The sequence below is a fragment of the Lampris incognitus genome, chromosome 3 (assembly GCF_029633865.1).
Source record: "Lampris incognitus isolate fLamInc1 chromosome 3, fLamInc1.hap2, whole genome shotgun sequence".
Classification (NCBI taxonomy): Eukaryota; Metazoa; Chordata; class Actinopteri; order Lampriformes; family Lampridae; genus Lampris; species Lampris incognitus.
This window is the reverse complement of record NC_079213.1, coordinates 73,627,983-73,650,284: the sequence shown is the minus strand read 5'-3', so window position 1 is coordinate 73,650,284 and position 22,302 is coordinate 73,627,983. Positions and strand designations below refer to the sequence as shown.

Below are 22,302 nucleotides of genomic sequence, written 5' to 3'. Positions count from 1 at the left end.
ATGAAAAGGGATGGAAAGGGATTTACCAAAGACAGCTTTTTGAATAAATACAAAAGTAAATTAACAAAAAAAGAGAAGAAAGTACATATCGGAATTGGGATGTTTGAAAATAGATCAGAAAAAAACGTGTGTGCAGAAAACACAATCGTTGCATCTGTCATCGACACCCACTGTCTGAGATCGGTGTGTGTTTAAGAACGAACAAGGAAGTGGAGTCGATGAACGACCGGGCGAGCAGCGCCGACAACAGCAGCAACGATCCTCTGTTGGGGTGTTTTGCTAATCAGTTTAACTACCAACTTGCAAACAAAATGCCCGAATTACAGACACCAAGGTGAGAGATTACTTTATGTTAATCAGTGACTTCCCCGCATTAAATTGATTGCGTGACTCGTTTGTAATTCATTGAGGTCACTCTCTCGGTGTCCTAGCTGGAGTGAAGGTAGGCCGAAGTGCGCGTCCATAGATTAACACCATGGTCATGTCAGCAAAGACACTGCTTGTCCGATTTTGTACATTTCTCGTGTAGGTTGTGAACTGTTATATTATATTCCTGAAAGACGTTATTCTAGCCTGCTAAGTGGCCTTTGCTTATTTAGCCGAAACGAGTTTGTCAGGTCTAAATCATGGTGTCCTCTGACTGACACAGTGTTAATAACATGCATCACTAGAGATGGCAAGGCAGGTTCTGAATCAGGCATTGTTGTGCCGCATTTGTGTCCTCTGTAGAATATTGCACCCCAGAGACATGATCACCTCGGCTTTTGATGTGAGAAGAGTTTTTGCCTGACAGTGCACATCTCCAGTTCAATGCAATGAATGAAGTCCAGTTAGATAGGCGCATCGTAACACTGATTTGGGAGACGTCTTTAAACCCACGTAATGTTTAGCTCACTCCGCGTTTGTGAGGGAGAATGAAAAACCTTTTATTTTGCGTCACGTTTGCGTCTGCAGAACTTCGCTCTGTGTTCATTTAAGAAGATGCGGGGGAGACACAAGTTGCAACTCACCTGTTTTTCCGGGTGCAGCTTTGGTTGTGAAACCTGGTTGATAATCCAAAAATAGTCAATCAATTAAACAATCACCATGTTGGTATTTTTTCATGTCCTTACATGAAATAGAAATCTAATAACCAACATCTGCATTAGTTGAATACAAAGGATACATATTCTACCGGGGGTACACAATATTGCATAACAGTCACTGCTACCCTCCTACATTTCAGATAGTTTGCTGATTCTACACAGGGTACCACTGCTTTCACTGTTATCCAAGTTATTCAGTATCAGTCTCTTATCGACTGGCAATGGGCTAGCTGCATTAATACCCTGGCCTCTTGGATTAATACCACTCTAGGTCGATCTGACAGTGCATTGTGTAGACCCTGCAGTGCTGAGTTGGCAAATGAAATGTTTACTTTTAAACGCATGCAATTGTGAGCCAGATAAGTTGTCAAACCAGGTGGCTGCAAACTTTATGCAACTGTTTTGGTGGGTCAGTGTAATACAGATTTAAATGTTTGCTAGATAGTTTAATAGAATGTTCTACCATGTGTATAGTTGTTTGTGCTTTTGCTTCAATATTTATCTTTTCATGACATGAAAATCCCTACTTCTCTCTTTCTCATACTTTGTCAACAGGCCCAGGATTCAAGCAGTAAACACCAGTTCTAGTGATGGATTGGAGGTGTTCAAGGCACATGCTGTGTTTCAGGAGATAAACAAGAAGCTTCAGGAGGTGATGCTTACTGTAAAATAAATGATTTGAGTTACAGATCTTGGTATTGAAATATTTTAATTGTCTTGAGAGACCATGTCCATGGTTAAAGCAGTTTGATTTGTTTCATTTCCACTGTAGGAATGTTTTTTTTTCTCCATTTTAAATCTTTTAAAAGACAGCCTAAACTAGTGATTTTAGAATAAACCTACAGCTTATCATAACTGTATATATTTTTCAATTTGCATCCTTTCAGGAATATTACAGTCTTATAGTCCTAAATAGCACACCTTTATCAAGGCTTTAGTGAGGTGAGAGCACATTTGGATCAACTCCCAAGCTAATGTTATTGCCTTTACTTATTGATCTGGTGTAGTGGAAGGTCTTGGTAAAAGGTTGTGTGTCTTGGTTTCCGGTTCCAGTTGCTAGCTTCAGTTTGTTTGTTTGTGGCTCTACCTACTTTTTAACAACTTTTAACGACTCAGTGAGATCTTTCGATTATTTAATTAATTTTACAGTTTGCCTATTTTATGGACTTTTACCTGATCATCGATTACTCTGACTCCCTGCACTCCTGGTGAGAACCGTGAGGACTCAATCTTCAGCTGACGGCGCTAACGGCTAATCAGAGTTGACTTTCTTTTTTGTGATCATCTATCAACTGGTTTAATATTACTATGCCTTGTGACGACTGCCTAAAAACAACAAATGACATTACTAACCTCAAGGCTGATATCCAATGGCTCTCAGATGAATTGCAAAACAAGGACTCTCTTTTATCCGATTTGATTCACAGTCCAAAACGAGTTTAGTCATGAACTCAGCCTTCTCCAACACCATCATCTCGTTGCTTGCCCTCTTCCTGCTCCACTCCCAGCTCACAGGCTACTTGGTCGGAGGTGGAGGTGGTAGTCAGACGTGGTAAGATGGAACGACCCCAAGCTGCCTCGCTTCTGCCCATAAAACACTCATGTTGTTTTACCATACTAGTGACTGATGCCTTGGCTCACCCTGTTGATGCTCCTGTGGCCAACGCTGTTCCCGTGGCTGATGTTGCCCCTTCCCATGTGGAACTGGTCCCTGCTCCAGCTGGGACTACTGCTGCAACAGCTGCCTTGACTGCTGCGGTGGCTGACCCACTTCCCGCTGCCACTGCCACCATGGGTCCTCCTGCACAGGTCCCCCTTCAACGTCCTCCCCGGCATTCGGGTTGGTTGATCACTCCCAGTCCCAGTGCCGCCTCCTCAGGCCAACAGCATTCATCCCCTCCCAAGACTGTCCCTGGCAGCACTGTCAATCAGTCACTCACTCCTCTCTCCCCCCCTACTACCTTGATCATCGGGGACTCCATAGTCCGAAACCTTAATTTCGTAAATGTGGTCACACGCTGCTTTCTTGGAGCCACTGTCCTTGAAATCCTGGAGAAATTCCCAGGACTCCTTGATTCATTCCCCACAATAATGATAGTAATAGTCCATGTCGGCTCCAATGACATTGCACTTAAGCAGTCCAAGCACACAAAAGGCGATTTTTAATCTCCTCAACAGTCATGGAAAAAGTGCTTTTATTTCTGATCCACTGAGTTGCGGTGTGGGGTGTTTTAGCAGGATTCTCCACCTTCATATCTGGCTCCAGTCCGTGAATATAGCACACAAAATTGGTTTTATTCATAACTTTGACTTGTTCTGGGAGTGCTCCTCTCTGTATAGAAAAGACCGTCTTCCCCTGAACATACTAGGTAGTTGCATGCTTGCTGTTAATTTGCAGCATGCTGTTCTGTCTGCCACATGTGATTGACTATTTACATCACACACGTGCCTTCCTGAATCTTCCTCGTCCCCTTTGCCCACAACAATGACTGTCGCATCCTTCACTCACACTGGCTCCTCCCTGTGGTATGATCACACCGCTGTTCTACCTCTTCCTATTCCTGACCACATTACCAACGGACATCATTACCCTCACTGTCACCACAACAAAAGACACGTGAATCAGTCCAATCTCTGTCCCCTTCCTCAGTCCTCACAACGTATTATAAGGCCAACTTCATCTGAAATTGGTTTTGCTGAACACACCTTCAACCAATAACAAAAGCCTTATTCTGAATGAATTTATAGCTGACAGTAACCTTGATTTCCTCTGCCTCACTGAAACCCGGCATAAGTCCTTGGACTGTTTCTCACTAAACCAGACCACACCCACAAAATCCGTATACATTTGATAAACCTCATCTTGAGGGATGGGGAGGTGTGTTGCTGCTGTTTACAGGAAGGACATTAAAACAACAACCGTTTCCATTCCTGCTGTTCATTTTTTCGAACAGCTTGCCTTCAAACTCTCTGGTCCCACTCCCTTGGTCACTGCCGTTATCTACTGCCCCCCCCCCCAAGCCAAACCCCTCCTTTCTCACTGACTTCTGATTTTCTGACCCAGCTATGTACCATCTCACCTTCCGTTCTTCTCCTGGGTGGTTTTAATATCCACATTGATGACACTACTTGTAAATCTGCCATAGAATGGCTTGAATTACTACAATGCTTCAACTTCACACAACATATCAACGTCATCACTCACAGCTGGGGCCACGTCCTGGATTTGGTCTGCTCCACTCAGACCCGGCTCTAGACAAGATTTTCTTTAGGGGCTGGCAACCTTTTTAAATGTTTTACTACCATAATGTGGCAAAAACATTCCTGCAATCTATAAAGTGGGTGTAATCCTTGCATGACATTAATACACAAAACACGCATTTGTAGTAAACATGCCTTCTTTCAGTAGATGTTCATTAAGAATTATGCCCTCAAACCTTAAATCGGAGATCTCAGCAACATCCTCAAGGCACAGTCTTTCTAAGCTGTCAATGAAAAATGAGGGTGATACAACTCTTGACGACAGGCATGTTGGCAGAAAAAAATACAACCCTGCCAACGCTCAACAGCAGTCATGCAATTCAAAATAATCTTAAATGACAACAAAACTCACCCAGCGCATAGAAAAATGAATATTGTTGGTGTGAGGAATGAGCATATACACCAACGACATAAAAGAAGCTATCATTCTATTATACACAGATGTCATCTGTAATTCCTCCAATAAGACGATTTACCCATTGTCCTCAGTGCACAAACAAAATATTTTCCAGTGCATAGAAAACAGGTTTCCAATGTGCTTTAAGTGGAACTGCCAGAATGACTGGAGGGATTTAATTATGCTTAATAGGCTCTCAACTACCCATGACAATACCTTGTAAATACCCAAATACAATAAATAAGAAACATGTGGTCAAATGTGAAAAACAATAAAAAGAGATTCCATTTTGATACTAGATGAGCTACAATGCTGTCGGCTCAGCAAGTGACAGAACAGGAGCTACACGAAAAGTTGCATCACTGCCACTGTCTCATGATAAATGTCGGATATCGATAGTGACGAAATTAAATCCAAAACAATTTAAAACTTCTATGGCCAAAAATAAAACTGGGCAAAAGATAAGATGAGGAAAATGAAACGTTTCAAAATATGACAAATGAAACATACCTGAATCACGACTTCTGCTACACAAATGCACTAAACTTGCTATTAAGCTAGCAACCCTGACATAACTCATATATGCTAGTAGCCACATAAGTTTGCTTAAGGTTCACCATCTGTTAGTAGCAGATTCTGAACAGAATTGGCCAATATTCGCGTGTGAATTGTTAAAGAATATCTGTATCAGTTGACACATACATGAATCCCCACTTCTGTTCTGTCTTAGTTTTCTTAATTTTTCATTTGGAAGCACTGGAGGAGTACTTGCATTTTAGTGGAGGACTGTCCATTGTTCCAAGGGCCCATTATTCCAAAACCCCAATGGTTCAAAAATGTCCAATTGGACCAAAAACCCATTTGTCTGACAGCGTGTTTTCCTGAAAACAAAAGCCCACTGCTCCGAAGGCCCATTGTTCCAAAAATGCACAGTATCCCTGGAGTTTTTAGCCCTTGTTATCTTAAGTGTTTTTTTTTATCCCCCGCCCCCCTTTTTTTCCTCCCCAATTGTATCCGGCCAAGTACCCAACTCTTCCGAGCCATCTCGGTCGCTGTTCCACCCCCTCTGCCGATTCAGGGAAGGCTGCAGACTACCACATGCTTCCTCCGATACACGTGGAGACACCAGCCGCTTCTTTTCACCTGACAGTGAGGAGTTTCGCCAGGGGGACGTAGCGTGTGGGAGGATCATGCTATTCCCCCCAGTTCCCCCTCCCCCCTGAACAGGCGCCTCAACCGACCAGAGGAGGCACTAGTTCAGCGACCAGGACACATGTCCACATCCGGCTTCCCACCTGCAGACACGGCCAGTTGTGTCTGTAGAGACGCCCGACCAAGCTGGAGGTAACATGGGGATTCGAACCAGTGATCCCCATGTTGGTAGACAATGGAATAGACTGCCATGCTACCTGGATGCCCATGATATCTTGGTGTATTTTGACATGCAAATGCAAAGATACTGAAACGTTAAAAGCACTGGTGAGAATATCATCTCTACGTCACCAGAAATATCAACTTGTATTTATCTCTGACTAGTTCAGATCAAGGATTCACACTGACACTGGACAGGGCAGGTGTTGCACTGAATCTGTGATCCATCATATTATGTGACCATTTAAATCATGCTATTTCAGGCAGGATACGGCAGTCAGATCAATCCAGCTAAATTTGGGCATAAAATTAGAAATGATTAAGATTAGGCATTCTGTTGGAGAATGTTAATTTTTGACGTGGGTTTAGTGTGGTTAAGCTTTGGATTAGCATCTGAGGGGATGGCCGAAATAATGTATTTTAAGGGCAGGGTCAGATAATCTGACGGGTCACAAATTTTGATGCAACACCGGCAGTCATTGAACAAACAACTCCAGGGAGAGTGTATATTTTTGAAACAATGGGCCGTCAGAGCGGGGGGCTTTTTGTTTTTGGGATAACAGGCTGTCGGACCAATGGGCTTTCGGTCCAATGGGCCATTTTTCAGACTATTAGGGTTTCAGAATAATGGGCCATCAGAACAATGGCATGGCACCTTTTGGAGTTGCCATCATGTCTTTTTTTTTTTCTTTTACCATCATATCATGCTTAAACAGCATAGCGATTGATTGGACAGTTGCTGCAGCACATGTGCCAATCAAATTCATCCAAATCCACATGATTTATCCATTGACATGGGGTCCCCCTGGGTCAGAGAGATGATGATTGACATGAGTTATCCATTAAAGAGGGGGGCCCCTGTACTTGGTCAGAGCCATTGATTGACTTTATGTCTCCCAGCAACTTTCTTTATTAAAAAAAAGAAGAAGAAAAAAAGGATTTGCGTGGCCCTACACAATAGGGTATTCAGCATATCGGGTGGGCCAGCAATGGCTCCACTGGTCTCACAATACATCAACTCTCCAGCCTCAACCTCAATATCTCTGACCACCTGGCAGTCATCATGGACATTGACATCCCTATCACCATCCCAAAAGTCAAACGCACAATATCCTTCAGAAATCTCAAATCTATCTCCCCCTCAGCTCTTACTGCCTCTCTTGCCAGAAAAATGTCTGTCTCTCCTCCCCTGCTGTCTGATAATCCCTCCAATTTTGTCAATTATTATAATAACTCACTCTTCCTGTCTTGATCAGCTGGTTCCCATTAAAACCAAAATAGTCTCATTCACCCACTCATCCATCCCAGGTACTTTCTTTGTCATGTTTGCATGTTCTCCCCATGTCTGCGTTGGTTTCCACTGGGTGCTCCAGTTTCCTCCCACCATCAAAGACATGACATGTATGTTAGGTTAATACTCCTGTCTGCACCCCCTGACCAAGGCAATAGGAAAGAAGAACTGGAGTTGGTCCCCGAGCGCTGCACTGCGGCTGCCCACTGCTCCTAGCTACAGTTAGTATGGGTTAAATGCAGAAGATGAATTTCCCCAAGGGGATTAATGAAAGTATATCTTATCTTAACAAAATCCCGTAAGCACCAGTTAGAAAGACTTTACAAGAAAACCGGTTTAATAGTGCATCCCCAAGCCTACACAGACTACCTTCAACAATACAAAGACGCTGTCATCACAGCCCGGTCCACCTACTACTCACACCTCATACACTCTGGTTCTGCTAACCCCAGGGCTCTCTTGTCCGCAGTAAAAAAAACTTCTCAAACCCAGTGACAATTCTCCAATTCCTTCACAGTTAACAAGTGCAACTCTTTCCTTTCATTTTTCCAAACTAAAATTGACACCATCTACAGCAATCTGACCACCTCCTCCACCCTCTCCACTCCCCCACCCCCCTTTACCACTTGGCCCCTGTCAAATTTCTCCCCTCCAACTTTATGTTAGGAGTGACAAGCTCCACTTGTGTTCTGGATCCCCTCCTATCCAATCTTGCTAATGAGCCAGCTATCTCCTCACTCATCACAGAAATCGTTTAACTCCTCCTTCAGCTGTGGTTTAGTCCCCTATAGACTTGAACTGGCTGCTGTCACTCCCACCCTCAAAAAACCTGGACTTAACCCTGATATCATGAGCAATTTCCGGTCTATCTTCAATCTCCTCTTTCTGTCAAAAATACTGGAACATGTTGTCGCCTCCCAATTCAAAGCTCATCTCAACTCCAACAACCTGTTCGAACCATTTCAATCTGGTTTCTGCTAACAGCACAGCACAGAAACAACCCTCCTTAAAGTCACTAATGACCTCCTCCTCTCAGCAGACTCTGGCCACCTCAGCATTCTGTTCTTCCAAGACCTCGCTGCAGCTTTTGACACCATCAACCACACCGTTCTTCTCTCCTGCCTTGAATCCTCCATCAACATCACCGGTACTGCCCTGTCCTGGCTAAAGTTATATCTCACAAACAGACAACAGTTCAACAGCTTTAACCACTGCACCTCTGTCACCGTTCCTCTGTCCAAAGATGTCCCCAGGGTTCGGTGCTTGGTCCTCTCCTGTTCATCCTTTACATACTCCCCCTTGGTAACATCATACGTCATCATGGTCTCCACTTTCACTGTTAAACCGATGACGTCCAGCTCTATATCGCCCCTAAATCCATCACCACTACAACTTGCTCCAGACTGACCAACCGCCTCAGTGAAATCAAATCATGGATGCAAGCCAACTTCCTCTAACTAAATTGTGATAAATCTGACATGATCATCATCAGTCTCAAATCCCTAACCAAAACCACCCACAACTTCTGCCTTACCATTGATAACTCCGCTCTGCCCCCCTCCCCACACATCCCCAATCTTGGAATCACTTTTGACAGCAACCTCTCATTTGAAAACCATATCAATCAAATCATCAGAACTGCATTTTTCCACCTAAAAAACAGCTTGTCTCCACCCAACACTGTCTTTCTGCTGCTGAAACCTTGATCCATGCCTTCATAACATCCAAAATTGACTACTGCAACAGCATTCTCTATGGCTCATCGTCCAAAGTCCTGAACAAACTCCAGTACATCCAGAACTCTGCTGCCCACCTGCTAACCCACTCCTGCTTCTGTAACCACATTCCCTCTGTCCTCCAGAGGCTCCCTGTCCCACAACAAATCCAATTCAAAGTCGTCCTCACTCACAAAGCCCTCCATAACCAGGCCCCCGCCTACCTTACTGACCCTGCTCCACTACCATACTTCTATCTGCAGCCTTTGCTCCTCCGATGTCAACCTCCTGTCTCCACCACACAGCACCTACCACCAGAAATGGGGTGACAGAGCCTTCTCCATAGCTGCCCCTTCCCTCTGGAACTCCCTCCCCAAATACAACAGAGACTGCAGTGATTTGTCCATGTTTAAATCATTAATCAAAACTCACCTCTTCAGAATTGCTTTTAATGTGTCATTAATGTTGCTTTATGCTTTTGGTGTGTTGTTTTAATATTTATTTTTACATATGTAATGTGTCTGAGTATTTTGAAAAGCACTGGATAAATAAAAGTATTATTATTAATAAAGTAGGCCAATGATCAGACACAAAGTTTTAGAATTCACAATGTGTAGTTCATCATGTGTCTTGTTCTACTTTTCTCTTTCCATATTTGTTAAATGTTGGCATTGATGAATTGTCTGTTACTTATTAAGATCCCAACATTTTATGGGGGTTGAGTGTGTTATTCCAAACCACTGAGTTCCTGATATTTTGCTTGATCAGTCCTATGCAGGTTTACACTGTGAGGTTAAGTTTTAAGATCTGTTTGGGCTATAGAGAATGTAATAAATTCTCCAGACTTTACAGTCTGTATTCTCTGGAGCTACTCCATTACCATTAATGTTCAGTTTGCCTTAATAGACAATTTTAGACTTTTGTGGATATTTAGTTTTCTTACTGGTTATTATGCACATTTAATGGGATAACCACAGTGCTAATATGTTATCATTTGACAACACGGGCCAACATACAATTACAGTAGAAACTTAGTGGATGTAGTGAGGGTAGAGTTCATTCAGGAAAATAAGATATTTGTATAACATTGAGTGCATTGAAAAGCTTCTAATCAGAAGGACAAAGAAAAATGTTTGTGAACCTCATTTTGTTACACTTAAGACACTGCCCTTTGAAGTTATCCTTGGGTCATATCAATAAGGAGAGTCCAGGAACTGAACAAAAAGGATGCAACTGTATTTTTGTGTGGCAAATTTTCTAGTCGATGTTTGGTTGTTAAAAAGACAGTTTACATAAACAGTGTTTTTTTATGCTCTCTACTGTACTTTGAAAAGGAGGGGGAGCAATTTGTGAAGAAGATTGGAGGAGTATTTGCCTTCAAGGTTAAGGATGGGCCAAATGGACAGGAAGCCACCTGGATTGTGGATGTGAAGAATGGAAAGGGTTGTGTTCACAATGATACAGGTAAGAAAAACAAAGGAAAAAAAAGGCAATATCAGAAATGCCAATCATTTTCTGGCGATAGAAAAGGTTTAATAGAAAATGTGTAATTTATAACAATGTGTTGAAGCATAATTAAAGGTTTGGGATCTGTTTCCTCCCTCTGAGCTGCTTCAAGTGCTTGGGCTTATCTGATTTGATTTGATCTCACATATGTGAAAGGAATTTCTGGGCCTTGACATTCCCTTAATATCATTAAATGTCAGCAAGCCCAATGTTGGATGACATGCCTAAAACCTCATTGTACAGTATGACACCGGAAGAAAAGACAACAGAGAAAAAGCTGCACGGAGTTGTGTTTTTCTATTTTTGAAGTGGTTTGGATAATGGATGAACTCAAGTTGGTAATAATATCAGTGTACTCTCGTCTTTTGCCTCCCCCTCTTCTCTCCCTCACAGATAAGAAGGCAGATTGTACCATTTCTATGTCAGATGCAGATTTGTTGGCCCTGATGACTGGGAAGATGAACCCACAGACAGTACGTTCTTAGCTTTGTTGTGTCAAAAGTTGTCATCAATTTTATTTGTATAGCCCATCATCACAAATTACAAATTTGCCTCAGTGGGCTGTAAGTCAAATCAAGTCAAGTCATTTTTATTTGTATAGCCCAATATTACAAATTTGCCTCTAGGGGCTTTACAGAAACACAACATCATGTCCTTAGACCCTCGCATCGGATAAGGAAAACTCCCTAAAAAAAAAAACCCTTTAACTGGGAGAAAAAATAGGAAGAAACCTCAGGGAGAGCAACAGAGGAGGGATCTCTCTCCCAAGATGATTTACTTAACAAGACTAATTATTTACAAGACTTTAGCTGATTGCATAGACTTTACATTGCAGTTTATTGCTGTCTTTGTCTATGATTTTCAGAATCCAGAATCAGAATCATTTTATTGGCCATGTATGTTTGCACATAAATGGAATTTTACTCCGGTGTCATGGCTCTCTCAGTTTACCTAACATAGAATAACAACACTACAACTCAATAATCTTCAGATATATACACAAGGATTGACTATATACGGGTGAAATAAGAGGTGATATAGTGCAAAGAATATATCAGAGATGCTGGAATAAATTTTAGCAGGTTACTTACATGCCTGAGGTAGATGGACATGACAGAGTGTACCAGTATACATACAATGTACAGTACAGTATATACAAGATGGTTGGATTTGTTTGACAATGTTAAGTGTTCATTTGAATGACAGCCCACAGAAAGAAGCTGTTTTTGTGTCTGGTTGTTTTGGTGTACAGTGCTGTATAGCATCTACTAGAAGGGAGGAGTTGGAACAGATTGTGACCAGGGTGGGATGAGGTATGATGTTGCCTGCCTGTTTCCTGGACTATAAACTTTAAATGGAGGGCAGGTTGGCACCAATGAGTTTCTCTGCAGACTTAATTGTCTGTTATAGTCTGTCCTTGTCCTGTTTGGTGGCCGATCCAAACCAAACAGTGGTGGATGTGCAAAGGACACACTGGATTATTGCAGTGTAGAACTGAATCAGCAGCTCATGAGGCAGGTTGAACTTCCTGAGCTGGCAGAGAAAGTACGTCCTCTGCTAGGCCTTTTTGATGATTGTGTCTATGTTGTATGCCCACGTTAGATCCTGGAAGATTGTGGAACCCAGAAATCTGTAGGTTTACACCGCAGACACCATGCTGTTGAGTATGGTGAGGGGGGGCAGTGTTGGGGGGCTCCTCCTGAAGTCCATTGTCATCTCCACTGTTTTGAGCGTGTTCAGCTCCAGGTTATTGTGGCCGTACCAGAGTGCCAGCTGTTCAGCCCCCTGTCTATATGTAGACTTATCACCATCTCAGATAAGGCCAACTGTGTCATCTGCAAACTTGAGGAGTTTAACAGATGGGTCACCTGAGGTACAATCATTTTTGTAGAGGGAGAAGAGTAGAGGGGAGAGCATACATCTCAGGCGGGTGCCAATGCTGATTGTCTGGGTGCTGGATGTGACTTTCTTCAGTCTCACCAGCTGCCTCCTTTCTGTCAGAAAGTTTTTAATCCACTGGCAGATGGGGGCTGGTACAGTGAAACAGGTGAGTTTGGAGTGGAGGATATCTGGGATGATGGCGTTGAATGTAGAGCTGAAGTCCACAAACAGGACCCTTGCTTATGTCCCTGGGGAGTTGAGGTGTTGGAAGATGTAGTGCAATCCCATGTTGACTGCATCATCCACTGACCTGTTTACTCGGTAGTCAAAGTGTAGGGGGTCAAGCAGGGGGCCTGTGATTTCCTTCAGGTGGGCCAACACCAGTCTCTCGAAGGATTTCATGACTACAGACATTAGGGCAGTGGGCCCGTAGTAATTTAATCATGTGATTATGGGGTTTCTTGGGGACCGGGATGATAGTGGAGCTCTTGAAGCAGAAGGGGACTTCACATAGTTCCTGTGATCTGTTGAAGATCAGTGTAAAAATGGGGGCCAGCTGGTCAGCACAGACTTTCAGACAGGAGGGTGATACGCCATCTAGGCCCGGTGTTTTCCTGGTCCTCTGTCTCTGGAAGAGCTGGCGCACATCCTCAACACAGATCCCGAGTGCAGGTGGGGGTTCAGTGGGGAGGGGAGAGTGGCTGGTAGGGAGTGCAGTTGGTTGTGTGTTGGGGCTGGAGAGGGTGAGGGATGTAAAAGTTAGCTTTTCAAATCTGCAGTAAAACCCATTTAGATTGTCAGCCAGTTGATGGTTCCCTGCAGTGTGGGGGGATGGCCTCCTGTAGTTGGTAATGTCTTTCAAACCTCGCCAGACTGATGCTGGGTCGTTGGCAGAAAAACTGTTTTTCAACTTTTCAGAGTAGCACCTTTTGGCCACTCTGATCTCCTTTGTGAGTGTATTTCTGGCTATGTTGTACCGGATGCTATCTCCACTCCTGTAAGCTTCCTCTTTGGCCTGACGAGGCTGCCTGAGTTTTATTGTGAATCAGGGCTTTTTGTTTTGAAGGTACCGAACGTTTTGGTGGGCACACACATGTCCTCACAAAAGCTGATGTAAGACTTCAGTGTCAGTAAGTTTATCCAGGTCTGCAGATGCAGCCTCAAAAACACTCTGATCAGTGCAGTCGAGGAAGGTCTGGAGCTCCAGTTTTGAGTCATTGGTCCATTTCTTCACAGTTCCTCACTGTAGGTTAGGATAAGATGAATCAGGAATAATTTATTTGTAATTTCATCTCATGTAGTACGTACACAAAAGAAACAAAATTCCGTTTTCCCAGTGCACAGCAGTGCAACACAAGAGACAAAAACACATATCCAAAACCTCCAGAAACGCCACCACCAAAAGCATACAAAAACAGAGAACAAAGCCAAAAAAAAACCAAAACACTAACAGCCAACAACACAGTTCACCCAGTGCAACAGTCTAAAAACTCCACTGTCCAGAGAACGAACGGCAGCCAGGATGACTGTCGGAACTGCTGGTCTGCATGGGCTAGCAGTTAGCTTAGTCTGCCCCGCTTCCGCGTCCTGTCAGATCGCCCTCGGTGTTTCCTCTCCGGGCAGGGCCGTGGTCCTTAGGGCCACCAGACTCAGCAGACCAGGCTTCCTCGGCTGATCCAACGCTAGCTCTCCAGACAGACACCTTTGACACACCTCCCCCGAACTCCACACGATGACACAAATGCAGATGCAGACAAAAATTCCTGCGGTGAATAGAGTGGTCAGTCAGTGAAAAAGGTCTCTAAATGAGCGCTGCGTGATTTCTTCAACACTGACATCCATACACCAACCTTTGTTTATGTAGAAGCATATGCCACCACCCTGTATTTTTCTCGATAGCTTAATTTTGCAGCCCAGAGGAGTTGAAACTGTTGCAGATGATGTGTACTGTCTGTTATATGCTCACTAAGCCAGGTTTCAGTGGGACACAGGGCAGCAGATCTGGAAAAGTCCGAGTTTTTTTCCCTTTATGAGTAGGAGTTCGTCCATCTTGTTGGCCAGAGTGTGTACACTCACTGGCCACTTTATTAGGTACACCTTGCTAGTACCGGGTTGGACCCCCTTTTGCCTTCAGAACTGCCTTAATCCTTCGTGGCATAGATTCAACAAGGTACTGGAAACATTCCTTAGAGAGTTTGGTCCATATTGACATGATAGCATCACGCAGTTGCTGCAGATTTGTCGGCTGCACATCCATGATGCGAATCTCCCGGTCCACCACATCCCAAGGGTGCTCTATTGGATTGAGATCTGGTGACTGTGGAGGCCATTTGAGTACAGTGAACTCAATGTCATGTTCAAGAAACCAGTCTGAGATGATTCGAGCTTTATGACATGGCACGTTATCCTGCTGGAAGTAGCCATCAGAAGATGGGAACACTGTGGTCATAAGGGGATGGACATGGTCAGCAACAATACTCAGGTAGGCTGTGGCGTTGACACGATGGTCAATTGGTACTAAGGGGCCCAAAGTGTGCCAAGAAAATATCCCCCACACCATTACACCACCACCACCAGCCTGAACCGTTGATACAAGGCAGGATGGATCCATGTTTTCATGTTGTTGACGCCAAATTCTGACCCTACCTCCGAATGTCGCAGCAGAAATCGAGACTCATCAGACCAGGCAACGTTTTTCCAATCTTCTATTGTCCAATTTTGGTGAGCCTGTGCGAATTGTAGCCTCAGTTTCCTGTTCTTAGCTGACAGGAGTGGCACCCGGTGTGGTCTTCTGCTGCTGTAGCCCATCTGCCTCAAGGTTCGACATGTTGTGCGTTCAGAGATGCTCTTCTGCATATCTCGGTTGTAATGAGTGGTTATTTGAGTTACTGTTGCCTTTCTATCAGCTCGAACCAGTCTGGCCATTCTCCTCTGACCTCTGGCATCAACAAGGCATTTTCGCCCACAGAACTGCCGCTCACTGGATATTTTCTCTTTTTCGGACCATTCTCTGTAAACCCTAGAGATGGTTGTGCGTGAAAATCCCAGTAGATCAGCAGTTTGTGAAATACTCAGACCAGCCCGTCTGGCACCAACAACCATGCCACGTTCAAAGTCACTTAAATCACCTTTCTTCCCCATTCTGATGCTCGGTTTGAACTGCAGCAGATCGTCTTGACCATGTCTACATGCCTAAATGCATTGAGTTGCTGCCATGTGATTGGCTGATTAGAAATTTGCGTTAACGAGCAGTTGGACGGGTGTGCCTAATAAAGTGGCCGGTGAGTGTATATTCATCAGGTGGATTGATGGGAGCGCAATCTGTTTTCTGTTTTTGAATGGACTGGAGGCCACCTGGATTGTGGATGTAAAAAATTAATGCCAAGTAATTTTTTTTTTACATGAGCTGCTTGTCAGCTGCAACCCATCATTTCAGGTGCATGTCTGTGTTTGAAACGTTGAATTGATTACAACCTATTTATTCACCAGTATCCTTGTGGCTGCAAAGCACGAATCAGATTCCTAACAGTTGTTCTTTAGCAGATGGAGACCAGATCAAAAGAGTTAATTTTATTCATTACATCTTCTTTTTTTTGTCCTTGTGCCCAAGTTTGATATCCGTAGACACGTGTGTTATGGTGGTTATAGAATAGCCCACATACATTTCCTGAGACACCAAATCAACCGCTGCAGGGCTACATGTCATCACCCTTTGTTTGAAAGCACAAGGTATTATGACTGAGCCTAGTATATGTATATTGTCAAATGCCTGTAAATTGGTGTTATTACCCTTTTTTAACCTTGTAAAAAGAAACAGTTTTAGCAGAATCAACACAATAAAAACAACACAAAGGTTCATCCTAAAAATTTTTTTATAGAGCCTTACAGGCACACAGCAGGGCATTTTGCTCTGTCCCTGAGATGAGATATTCTGAGAACACTGTTTGATACAGCAAACAATGATCAATGCTAGCAGCTCTGCAACACACCACATAGCAGAACGATATGCTTTCCTCACTGTGTGTTGGCTGAAAATATAAATAGGTACACCTGTAAGTTATTTTAACACATATTATAGGAAGTATTGTGCAGAAAACCTCCTTTTTTCATGATTTAAAACAAATTTTCTACAGAAAGTCGAGCCCTATTCTAATATTATTGATTGGGTTTGACATCGGTACTTAAATGCCCTGTGTGCCATTAGTTATGATTAAAGGTAAGACAGCACAAGAATAAGTGAATCCTGAGGTTGATTTTTTCTTTTCTTATCAAGAAAATAGGCGCTTTTGGACTGGAGGAACTTTTTCATAGTTCTAACAACTGTTGGAAGAACTACCCCCTTTTTACTGTGCAGGAACTGGGAACGATTGTTCGGGGTAGGTACACTCTAGGGTGTAGTGGGGATTTTTTTAGTGGGGGGGGACACTATTTTAATAACATCGTCACAGAGAATGCTGCGCGCTGACATATGCTTCAGTCATAAACCACACACGAATCATCCCAGTTCATCGCAAAGGATCCGCAAATTTATTCTACACCAAACGCATACAGTCAGGTATGTGCAATTTTATAATTACAGGCCGCAGTAGCTCCAAGTCAGAGGGGGAGTCAAATCATTGTCACTACTTATATTCAACATCACTGGTTTACTTAGTCATTTCGATTGGGCTACACAGTATAGGCCTAATTAAGTTTGAAGTTGAGATTGTAATCCATAAAACACATCAAGCACAGCAGGCTGTGCCTAAAAAAAGTCACCAGTGTTATTCACCATTGATGTTTTTATTTCGACCACAGGACGTCCTGCTCAAAAAAGTCAAAGAAATCGCCACACTGAGTCAGGAAGAGAATCCTTGAGAGATTTGGTTGAAGGTCTCATTCTCATGTCTTCAGCTGAGCGATGGTATCTCAGCCAACTTGTCACTTAGCCCGTTGGATCCCATTGGTTTAGAGGTGGCCTGTGTAGTTTGATGAACATCAAGGCGGATACCCGTGCAGTCAGTAACTTCGTGCGGATCGGGGTGACAATTAGATTCATCTGGCTGAATCCCCTTTAGCACTCCGCAGTGCTACATGGGATGAGTTTGGTGCAATTCATTAAATGCCTGAGCTCATCAGGTGTAGCATCCCCATTGCTCATGATAAAGTCTCTGAATCCATTAATTGCACTAAAAGTTGTGTAGCCTGAATCTTTTACAGAGTTCACTTATTTCCACCTCTCCAAAACCGGGTACTGGTGCTGGTGGCCAGTTGTCGCGTTCCAGGACTTTCAGTTGTGCAATCAAATGGACATACTCCCGACTTGGCCTGCGACGTCGCTGCTGGCCGTGATGCAGTGGTGAACATTTGATGGTTCAGATTATTGCTTAGACTTCTAATAAACTGTTGACGATTGACGGAAACTATTTTTGAGTTATCTGTTAGCACAACTGTGCCAAACTTGCCTGCTGATATTGCCATTTCAGCTGCAAGGACTTTGGTTCCTGGTCGGTTTCCCAGTCCATCAATGAACCGAATGCTAAATCTGATCAGTTTGTCTGTACAGGCTACTGACGTTGTGCGTTTTTGTAAGCATTCTGATAGCAGGGCTAGCTTGTTTAGTGTGTCATACATGAGTGCTAAATCTAACACGAACTGCTTTGAAGTCAGCTGCCTTAACAGACCGTCATACAGTTTCCTATCGGAGGTCAATCGTTTCTCATCTGTCTTCGCAAAGTCCAAGTCTTTTGAGCACACAGTGACTCAAAATTATTCCAAACAGCAGACACTGCGAAAGAACTGGCCACCCATCTTGTGCTCAACACACAGTCGATTTTTCTCACTTGTTGCAACTCGACAGCACACTCTGTCAGTTCTCGTTGATTTTGGGAAGATCTGCTGTACAGTGTATAATTTGTCCATAAATGCCTGAAAATGGTTAACACCACTGACGTCAGACACAGCGTCACCCACAGCGAGCTCCAGTCGGTGATTTAGGCAATGCCAGGTCAAGATATTAGGATACTGTTCAGACAGTTGTTTAGCTATGCCAGATTTTCACCCCAACATGATGCTTGCACCATCACTTGCAAATGAAACCAAGTGCTTCTTCAAGTATGTGTCATCGAAGCCGTGTGCACTGAGGCATTTCAACAAATGTTCTATAATTGTGTTGGCTCTTTGGTTCGTAAGTTCAATAAACTCTAGAAATATAAAATGCGGGTCACAGCTCTTTGCTTTTTCACATTTCAGGTACACAATCAGTGTAGTTTTTTATGTCCCAGGTTTGTTGATTCGTCTATAAGAATTGAAATTTTACCTTCTATGGCTTGGATTCTTGGGCAGATTTTTTTACGCATCTCTGAACCTATGTGGTCTGTAATCTGTGCTGTGTTTTATCTGGAGTGTAAACCGATGCCAATGCCAATCCCATTTTTGCATTGTAACTCCAGTAATCCATAATTATCAGAAAATGGCCTGTTGTTACATGCTAAATAGTAAACAGAACAGAATACTGCACATGTAGCCTTCAGGTACGATGCGTTCATATTATCACATACTTTCTCCAGGGTCTGTTTTTTGGCATTCTCATGTATACGTTCAGCAGCAATGTGGCTATTGGACTCTTTATGTTTAATTATCTTTTTTCTCCGCGAAGTCAAAATTGTGCTCTTATCCTTTCCGCTGTGCATTACAGTGTAGTGACGCCATTCATCCTCCATTCGGGAACCCATTGATTTGAACACTGATAGATCAGCAACGGATGAACAGAGCTTGCACCCCAGTTTCCCATCCTTACAGTTAATCCAGGGGTATGCCTCCTTCTTTTTGGTCCACATCTCCTCTGTCTATACTGTGAATGGTGAGCTTCCCACCACCACCCCTGTGCTAACGTTAGCAATCGCAGAGGGGGTTGCTCGACTGTTGGTGGTGCTGGATCAGTTGCACTTCATTCAACTCCTTTGGATAACCATGACCTGGATGAACGAGAACATTCAAAGACATAAACAAGTAAGGCGTAGATGCCGACTAATGCCTCTGTAACTGCAAGTCAATCCCCGTTTCTTGTTCTACCAAAATTAGACAAGATAGCTTTGCCTCTCTTTGGCTCATTCATTGGCATGTGTGCGTCATAATGCTGTTGTATTCATCAGAATATACTTGCTAAATATTTTGTTCTTTTGCCAGCAGTCCCATCATGGTAGCCTGCATTATATTCTTAAACATAATAGGTACATCCTCAACCTTACCATACAACCTCTTTGTACTCACTTTGGTCCAGCTGTTACTAGGCAACGTCTTTTTTTTTTAATCTAGTGCATTTACAAGCAACTTCTGCAGTAATTGCACTATTATTGTTTTTGAGGAATCCCATACCTTATGATTAAGCGACAGTGACTCTCGAATAGGATTGTCTTTGGTTCTGTTTGTTTTGGTTCTGGTTAGGTAGTTGACTTTAATTGCTCAGACCACTACCCTTATGGAAGCCAGCTATATTGACTGATTTTCTTCAACTGAGGGACTGTAGCAAAGGGAAATGACATTGTGAAAGCCAGAGGTCTCACCTGAGGGGTGAAGTATAGTGGCGTTATGGTAGCTGTTGTTACAGTGAAGCCATCATGTATCGCTGTGCTGCATAAATGGTACAGTTTGCATCCACTGAGTGCATAGAAAACCTAATCATATGTTGTAATAATGTATCTCAAGGATAGCTATCAGAGCTTGCAAAGAACATGTTTTTGTTATGTTTTTTTCCCCTTACATTCATCCATTATTCAGTGTTGGGTTATTTGCATAATACCTCTGTTTAAAATACAAGAGTAATCACTTCTGTTCTTTCCTTTCAGTGTTGCATTTCAAGACAGAAAGGCCATTTTCATTTTCTTCTGAGAACAACAGTCAGTTTTGTTATAAGAATTTCTGCTCATCTCCAGATTGGTAGAATGATTGTCCGATAACCTGACTTCTCTTCCTCGGCTGTATATTATTGTTCCCATGCAAATTCTATGCCCTAACACTAGCCTCCCTGTCTGTGTTCCATCCACAGTTTCCTGCCCTCTCATAAGCCATTGTTGCTGTTGCCCCACTTTCACTGGGTTGAGTTAATCACCTCTCTTTTAACTGTTTAAACGAGCCCCATGTGGTACACTCCAGCACAGACTTGAACTTCCAGTCATTCTGTCTGGCACATTTTCTGCCTGCAGACTGAATTTTACTCTGCATTTATTTATGTTGATTTTGATATAACAGTCTCTTCTCTATTCTGATTGACAGGCATTTTTCCAGGGGAAACTGAAGATCACAGGGAACATGGGACTGGCCATGAAGCTTCAGAACCTGCAGCTGCAGCCGGGCAAGGCCAAGCTATAGATGAGAGATAGGCTTTACCGTAAGAAGAGGTTGTCTCTATGTACGAAACAGGGATTCTAAGTTCCTACACTGCAGAGTTGGAATTATAAGACTATAATTCTATAACTATAAGATAGATCCACAGTTTCAGATAGGTGTTTGGCTGCTTTACACCAAACCCCTCTTCATCAATCCATATTGTGGCAAGAAAGAGGGCTTTGCCATCCTGGGGAGGCAGTTAACACTACTAATATGACTGTGGGAAGCAGGATAGATGGATGGATAAACACTTCTCTTCTCAAGTACTCCTCTCTTGCAATTTCTTATAATCATGAGATGCACTAGAGCAGAGAAGGGTGTTTCCTTTTTTTTTATCCTAAATCTGTGATTTGTTATGACCCCAACAATATCTTTGAATTGTTCTTAATATGCCCATGTGATTATATTTTGACCGTTCTAAATATAGCAGATTTCCCAGTGTCCACTGCAAAAGTCTATGCCTGGTGAATCATGTCTTTTATGGTTTTAACGTACAGGTTGTCAGCAGCCATTTTCCACAATCATGTAGATGATAAAATAGTGCCAGTCAAGTGCCTCGTCTCAGATTTGCAGATTTCTCCATTATGAGCCAAGGAACCACATCGTTGTGGATACGTCTTCATTGTGACCTTTGATAAGTGGATGGGACTTGTTGTGCCATCAATGTGGTAATTCTAAAAATATTCTAAATAAACTTTTTTTTTTTTGTTATACATTCTGGTTGAATTGATATGGAATTTTTTTTTTTAACAGTGCGACTGTTTACTGTTAACCAGGGACCATTCCAGAACTTTGTCACAACATCTGGCATTGTTTTGTATTTCTAATATTTGAAAAAATAACCCAATAAAGAAATAAAACAAAAACGCCTTATCCAATAGAAGTATTTGTATATGCCCCCTCTACAAAAATGTCACTCTTTTGAGTTTTTTTGTCTTCTACTCAATCTTAAAAACCTAAAACTAAGGTAACATGCACTGGAAAAAAACAAACGAAACTGACCCAAGCCGTCAGTGGGTTAATTCACCTGTTTTATTCTGTAAGGTTGCTCTCATTCATAGGCTGCTCTCAAGTGTTGACCAAGGTAATCTTTTCAATGCCACATAAAACTGGATCTGCGATAGGAAGTCCGGGTAGCGTAGTGGTCTATTCTGTTGCCTACCAACATGGGGATCGCGGGTTCGAAGCCCCGTGTTACCTCCGGCTTGGTCGGGCATCCCTACAGACACAATGGGCCGTGTCTGCGGGTGGGAAGCCGGATGTGGGTATGTGTCCTGGTTGCTGCACTAGCGCCTCCTCTGGTCGGTCGGGGCGCCTGTTCAGGGGGGAGGGGGAACTAGGGGGAATAGCGTGATCTTCCCACGCGCTACGTCCCCCTGGTGAAACTCCTCACTGTCAGGTGAAAAAAAGCGGCTGGCGATTCCACAT

General features: G+C 43.1%; 1 protein-coding gene across 1 annotated transcript; it reads left to right on the top strand.

Annotated features, from left to right (window-relative positions):
* Positions 1-215: 215 nt before the first annotated feature.
* On the top strand, positions 216-21,738 carry scp2b (sterol carrier protein 2b). The gene is made up of 5 exons (XM_056277427.1): positions 216-334; positions 1,641-1,737; positions 10,455-10,584; positions 11,020-11,099; positions 20,761-21,738. Exons 1-5 carry the CDS (start codon positions 219-221, stop codon positions 20,854-20,856), a joined length of 519 nt encoding a protein of 172 aa, XP_056133402.1. The 5' UTR covers positions 216-218; the 3' UTR covers positions 20,857-21,738.
* Positions 21,739-22,302: the final 564 nt, after the last annotated feature.

Bases quoted from the DNA above. Each gene is read 5' to 3' on its own strand.
- scp2b (XM_056277427.1), top strand. From the start codon at position 219: ATGAACGACCGGGCGAGCAGCGCCGACAACAGCAGCAACGATCCTCTG. The intron at 1,738-10,454 runs GTGATGCTTACT...TACTTTGAAAAG, and splicing joins TAAACAAGAAGCTTCAGGAG to GAGGGGGAGCAATTTGTGAA. The intron at 10,585-11,019 runs GTAAGAAAAACA...TCTCCCTCACAG, and splicing joins TTGTGTTCACAATGATACAG to ATAAGAAGGCAGATTGTACC.